At 37.6% G+C, this 7,262-nt stretch overlaps 1 protein-coding gene across 2 annotated transcripts in view; it reads right to left on the reverse strand.

Annotated features, from left to right (window-relative positions):
- The window catches only part of LOC107097733 (trafficking kinesin-binding protein 1-like), a 49,958-nt gene that overhangs the window by 38,993 nt on the left and 3,703 nt on the right, over positions 1 to 7,262 (reverse strand). For both annotated transcript variants that reach the window (XM_015395007.1, XM_015395005.1), the window contains exon 2: positions 2,316 to 2,510. In XM_015395007.1, the coding sequence (XP_015250493.1) occupies positions 2,316 to 2,510 (195 nt within the window). The remainder of the gene's footprint in view (positions 1 to 2,315; positions 2,511 to 7,262) is intronic.

Consider the following 7,262-nt stretch of genomic DNA (forward strand, 5'->3'; position numbering starts at 1 on the left):
ACGCAGCATCTGAAAAGAAAACATGTTGGAGCCTTCAATGGCGTGAAGAGAGCAGATCAGCAGGATACAGACAGGGATAAGGTACTTATTTTACTTTTCATTTCATTTGAATTAGCTTAAGCAGCATTTATATTTTCTTTATAAATAAATTAACTTTCAAATTATGAAGGCAAGGCTTTTAAAGTTTAAATCTTCTGGCAAAGATAAAGTAAAGAAGATCCTGCAATTTATGGAAGTAAAGCAGAATAAAATCCAGCAAGATCAGTAATATGTCTATTAATTATATGCTACATTCCCATGTAAATATCTGTCTTTGGAGGATGTGTTTTTTAGCACCCCTAGTTCTCTCATTTTTATTCCAAATACAATTTATAATTTGAATCACAGGGCTATTTTTATCTCTATGGTTAAGTATTTTCTCAAGTAGCAACTTTAACTGCTATACTTTCCTGTCTTAAAAGGCAGAACTCTTCTAGTCTATAAAAACCTCATTTGTTGAAATGGGGGGGCCTATTGTTTGAACCCGTTAGGGGCTTTTAAAAACAAAAATGTCTTTTTTTGCGCTTTATGAAACAAAGTAGCCTATATTTTGTGGATGTACAGCTACATTTCTCATGTAAGTTTGCGTAGTTTTAACACAAACATTTATTTTTCATATTGCACCAGTACAGTTAATGAGCAACCTGTACTTGTCTGCTTGTTTGTTCTGTCTAAAATGTTTATTTTGGAATAAAGAGGTTAATATAAAAAATATTTTTTGTCCGATTCATTGATTAATCGAAAAACTAATCGGCCGATTCATCGATTTTTAAAATAATCGTTAGTTGCAGCCCTAATAATTTATATCACTAAACATCCTATAGAAACCACATTTAATCATATCTTCAAATTTTTCAATGATCCAATGGGAAAAAAGAAATTAAAGTTTTGACTTTTTGGGAATTGTTTTGGAGTTTTTAATCATCGGTAATTATAATTTTTTGTTTAGACAATACATCATGATAATACGGAAGAGGATTAGGGCCAGTGGGAAAAATAAATAAATAAATAAACTGATTTTTAAATTTTATTTCAGTTTAGTATGGGAAACAAGTCAGAATTCTGAGAAAAAAGTCAGAATTCTGACTTTTTTTCTCAGAATTCTGACTTTAATCTCAGAATTCTGACTGAATTCTGACAATAAAAAAGTCAGAATTCTGACTTTTTTCTCAGAATTCAGACTTCTTTCCCATACTAAACTGAAATAAAATGTAAAAATCAGTTCACTTTATTTTTTTTTTTCCCCACTGGCCCTAATCCTCTTCCGTATGATAAACCCTCGCCCCTACTGATGACATTTAAAAGGTGAGCACCTTCTTTAAGTTTTAACTAAAACCTTCTTTGAATTAAGTTTCATACAAATACGAAACATAATAAAATAAAATAAAAATAGTGTAAATAAAAACATCTTAAAAATTGCAAATAAAGATCCAACAGCTTTATTTGAACAAAACAGAGTTAAACCAATGTTCCTGCTTCAACAATAAAAACAAAGATTTGCCGTTCATGTCAGCTGAAACTGCTTCCAATGCTTATCAGAAGTTAAAAAAATCCAATGGAATTTAATCTGCCAATTAAACAAAGTTAAAAGTCCAGCAGCAATATAACCTTTGTCTAGTTAAACCTGAGAGCAGTAGGTCATCACAGATCCATGTCGCTATCCCTTCATCTAGCAGGTCACATTACAACATTCTGCTGCTATTCCAGTTATAAAAGACTGATGTTTGGGCTGTTATTTAGATAACTAAATGCTTATAAACATTATTACTTTTTATGATATAATGGTTTGATACTGTAGACTCATTAAGGCCTCTGACCGTCCAGTTGTCCAACAGTGCTAAAACAAAATGTCCCCTTAGGTTGCTGTTACCCAGAGTGAGTCATTATTCAAGCAGACAGCAATTGGTACTGAATAATTAAAGGAGAGAAAGAACAACTTATGTTGACTCAGTTTGCAGCATGAACCATTGGCTTGTTTTTATTCACCCGGTCTGTGTTTATTAGCTCCTTAAGTGAGCGTGTGCGTTTTACAGCTGAAACAGTGACAACATAGAAGCAGTTTGATAAGACGAAAGCAGACACAACTTCTGAGCAAAACATTAACCAGAGACTGTTTGTGTTGGTAACCGTGTCCACAGTGTAATGAAAAGATGACCATCAGAGTAACAAGCCCACAATCTCTGACTCAGATCAATAAAAGGATTCTAAATATAGTCTTTAGAACATTATTACAAAGTATGCTTTTAATTTGACAGAATTGCAGGTAATCAACTTACAGAAGTACTTGAAGGTCTCCTCTATCTGCTCATTGGTCAGGTCAAGGGAAACGTCGGGGTCCACGAGCGGCGTGTGCAGCCAATCATCCTGATCGTAACCGAAGATGGTGTCTGCCCTCAGCTTGTAGACAGGCAGCTGTTCCTCCAATAAGCTGATAATCTCGAGCTCTGGCAAGTCAGTGCTGTTACACACATCTGCACAAGCAGAAGGACACGACACAGAGTCTTCAGTTATCTGACACTTTTTCTGTTCTTTAGAGCAATCATTGACTGCTGAGTGTTGATAAAAGAAAGAAAATGAAACATCAAACAAGTAAAGTTCAAAGGTCAAACTGTTTTATCTCCATGGAAACCTGCTGCTTTTTGCTTCGTGTCCCCTTAAAAAAGTGCTGCTTATTCAGTTCAGACAGTTGGAAAATTAATAGCAACTCAGTCATGGAGTCTGTTAAAGCTAAAGGTGTATGTCGCCCTCTAGTGCATGGTTGAAGAAATGGCTGAGCTCCCTATGAAAATAACTTTTTTTGGGGGTAAATTTCAGAAAAAGGCAAATCAATAAAAGGAAATTTTTTCAGATTATCCAGTTGGCTAATATAAAACTAAAATACAATCCTTTCTTTTAGCTCAGCCTCATTAAATGCACAGTTTCTCAAACCAGGTATTCTGTGCTCACAGCTGTGCGCGTTAAAGAAATGTTCTTCCTCATTAAAACGGATAATTAACAGGATCCTTTTGAGACTGAAGACATACAGGTCATTAGGAGAGAGGTCTGCTGAAGCATTAAAGCATCTCCAAAAAAACTATTTTAGGGACCATTCAGTAAATAATTTGCAAAAGAATAAACTTCATTTATTCATTTTGTTTTTATTTTTTGGTACAGCCTCAGATTTTGTTGTTTTTCTGACTATTACAAAGTTAGAAACAGGTATGCAGTTGGAAAAAAATTACATGAGTTAAAAGATTTTATTGCACACAAAGATTTGAAAAGCGCAGCAATCACCTCAATTCAGCCTTTTAACCCCGACTACATCAAAAGCTGTGCAACCAACAACAAAGTCCACCAATTGGTGATTTAAAGTCTGTATAAATGCAGCCGTTTTGTGTCTCAGAGGACTGTTAGAGTGAACAGCCAGCATCGGTTCCACCACAATAGGCAGGTCAGGTATAAGTTAGACCAAATAATAAAACATTCTAGAATAACTTAAGCCTTCATAGTAATATGGAATACAGTCATAGGAAAAAGTGTGGGCACCCCTATTAATCTTAATTATTCTTATTTCTAAATGTATAGTGCACATTTTCTGTTAGTCCAATAAACCTCAATACAATACTGAAATATAACTGTGTCCGTCAATAATTAGATATATCAAACTAAAGTAGCTGTTGCAAACACCTAAATATTTAGAAATAAAAATAATTAAGATTAATAGGGGTGGCCAAACTTTTTCATATGACTGTATTATTCATGATCTGAACATGATGGTGCTTTGAGTAGAGCTTTAGTGTTACTATTAATCACAGAGGCTGTAAACCAGCTTATTAGATGCAGACATATGGATTTTAAATGAGAGAGTCTGAGTATAGGACAACTAGTCATCCATCATACGATTCTGTCCCAAGCTTAAAAGAGGCCAGTAAAATACGGTACACTGCAAGATAAGTATGGGGTACAGCAACCAACTGGGGTAAGACTCACAAGATGAGATCAAAACTGAGCTTGGAAAGAACAATATCTAACAGAAAAAAAGCACTGCAAGTAACCCCAACTCCACCACCATCATGGTTGGACATGTTGGTGGCAGCATCATGCTGTGGGGAGGCCTTTCATTAAGGGGGTTTGGAGTTAACCCTGATTTATACTCAGAAACCAGGTCATCTGCGTCTGTGTCACAGTAAATGCAGATATGACCCCGCCCCTTCCACAGACACTCTGGTGCACCTCTCGAAAATCGTAGGTGACCGCAGACAGTGCCTCAGATAGGAGGCCTCTGATTGGTCAAATCTAGATCCGCTCTACACTATGCCTATTTCCTGTCTGGCTTGTTTTGTTTGTATGAATGCAATTGCGGAAAACGGCTCATGAAGATGGACCCGCTAGAAGAGCGTGGTGCGCGAGAATGCTGGGATCCTTTTTTTCACCTGGATCCCCGCTCTTTTTCGCTCTCATGTCCCTCTTTTGTCACACAAACTTGCCCCCATTTCCTCACCTCCTTGGCCGTATCTAGACCTACAGCTAGTTCCCGATTGCCTCTTGCGTTGATGCGTGGAATAACATAGGGCAGACGACACTTCAATTTAGGGCATTAATCAAAAATATCTGCAACAAGCACACTGTGGCACACTACTGCGGGAGTATAACCAGCTCTTTACTCCTGTAAAAGGCGGAGCTTAACCTGCGAGAGGTTTGAAAGGTTCGCAACTAGGACGCCTTTAAGGGGAACACGCAGAGCCAGAATCACGATAAAAAGGTTAGATCAGAGCATGTGATAAGGTAGCCATGTTGAAATCCTGACCTACAGCCATGTGAAAAAGTATTTGTCCCTTTATGGATGAAGTTTCAGAACATTAACTCAAATCAGTCAAAGACAACACGAGTAAAACCAAACAGACTTCCCCCTTTGTCACACCGATGTTCACTTTCTCCAACCACGACCAGGTCTCATTACTGCCACACCTGATCTCAATCTAGTAATTACTTAAAGTTGATCTAACAATTTATCAGTCTGGAAATGCTAACAGAGCCATCTATAAAGGTTTGGATCACCGTTTAACCACATTGAGAAGAACTGTTATGCAGAAGTGCTGAAAACATTTAACAGTGATGAACCTTCCCAGGAGTGTCTGGCAGGCTGAGAGTGCAGCAATTTCTCATCCAATTGGTCACTAAATGCCCATAATAACATCCAAAAAGATTCAGTAAAACCTTTCTTGCCTCAGTTAAAGTCAGTGTTTGTGCCTCCATCATTAAAGAAAGAGAATGGGCAAAAATGGAAACTAGGGATGATGGATTCACCAAAAACTTCAAGGCTCGTCTCAGATTTTATATTTGCCGACTGATGAGGCAGAAGTTACGTTTTTCTGGAAGATGTGTGGGTGGGATGGTCTGGGGACGATTTGCTGCTTAAGCATCAGGAAGACTTGCTGTAATAAATGGATCAACAGATAATCCTGATGAACATAGAATCCTGAAGGCCATCTGTTTGTAACTGAACCTCGCTGGATTCTGCAGCCAGAGAACGATCTAAAAACATGACAGCAATTCCTGACCTGAATCCTATTGAGATGCTGTGGCTTGAAGCATAGAGGGCTGTTTATGCTGAAAAAATGTGGCTAAATCACAACAATTCTGCAAAAACAATTGGGGCAAATTCCTCCACAACACTGATAAAGATTTATTTCATGTTGTCATGAACTCTTGACTGCACTTGTTGCAGCAAAGGGTGACACAACCTGTTGGTTTAAGGGGCAAACAATTTTTTACACAAAAGGTATTTTTTTCTCCCTTAATAATAAACATCTTTATTTAAAACTGCATTTTGTGTTAATTCTTTCACTAACATTTAAATTTGTTTAGGTTCTGAAACATTCAAATGCAACAAACATTTAAAAAAAGATTTATGCAGCCATCAGTTTAGGGTTGGGTCTCTTCTACAAAAAGTATTTTGTCACACTGCCACTATGCTTATGCACACAAATTATGTTTTAGTTATCACTATTTAAGTAAAGCTTGAATTGACAGAATAAGTATAGTTACTGACTGAAAAATAACAGGGAAAAAAAGCTGCTCTTTGTCTTTCTGCTCTGTCGCTCCACTGTGTGTCCTAGACTGAGTGACAATGCCGTCTCTTACAGTTTGCTAATCCAAACTGAATGACTGACTGTGCTGAAAAACGCACACAAACACCCACAGACACGCATTCAGCAAACACACTCGGTAATCTTCCTGTAAGTAAAATCAGGAGTCCAAACCCTCACTCCATGTTAAAGGGGAACGCTGTTTTTTTTTTTTTTTTACATTGGGCCCTTGATTTTACGTTATTGCATCATGTTCTACTCACCCATAAGAGTTTTGTGTCATTTGGAGCTGTTCTGAAGATATTCCGTTAGGTTATATCCAAGTAACGTCTTCCTATGGGCAACGAGTTTATGGCACAAACTAAATTGTTCATAATTTATCATTTATGGTACGCCAGCATTCAAAACATGTAGGCGAATCACTGTCCCCCAGACATCCGCGGTTATATTTTTTACATTTATATATTTTTAAAACAAAGCGGCGTGTGTATGACGTCATCCGCGCGCGCCGGCTACCATTCATTCATCCTGTCATTCATGTTCACATGCCTGGAAGATGTCTAGTGCTACTACCACAGATGATCTCGCTCTCCAAATGGAATTGAACAATAATTGCTAATATGTAGGTTTTTACTGAAAAATATCTATAAATAGCCTTTTTATTTGACATTTTAATTCCAAAACATCATTTGATGACTGACGCCACAGTAGTCCAGCACTGATGCATCTATGAGCCTGCAGCCCATTTCCCTGAATTCACATCGGGTTAGAAGTTCCTGCGCTATGACGATTAGCACATGCCGTTGAATGGGACTGACCTAGCAAACAATCAAAATGTTATATTCAGGATGGATTTTGTTGCTACTCAGAAGCAACCAGGATCAAGCTCAACTCAGGCACCAGTAGCAACTCAATTTAAGGCAAAAAAAAAGGGAGAAAAAAAAGGAAAACATAGAACAAAGAACCTTGTCAAGTACCAGCACTGCTACGAAAACAAGCAGAAGAGTACTGCAGTTCTGTGTTTTGACCACAGGTGGCAGTATCATTAGAAAACTCCATAAGGAATTAAGGTATATATTAGGGGTGGAACGGTTCACAAAATCCACGGTTCGGTTCAGTTCACGGTTTCGTGGTCACGGTTTTCGGTTCGGTATA

The sequence above is a fragment of the Cyprinodon variegatus genome, unplaced genomic scaffold (assembly GCF_000732505.1).
Source record: "Cyprinodon variegatus isolate N-32 unplaced genomic scaffold, C_variegatus-1.0 Scaffold718, whole genome shotgun sequence".
In the NCBI taxonomy this organism is placed as follows: domain Eukaryota; kingdom Metazoa; phylum Chordata; class Actinopteri; order Cyprinodontiformes; family Cyprinodontidae; genus Cyprinodon; species Cyprinodon variegatus.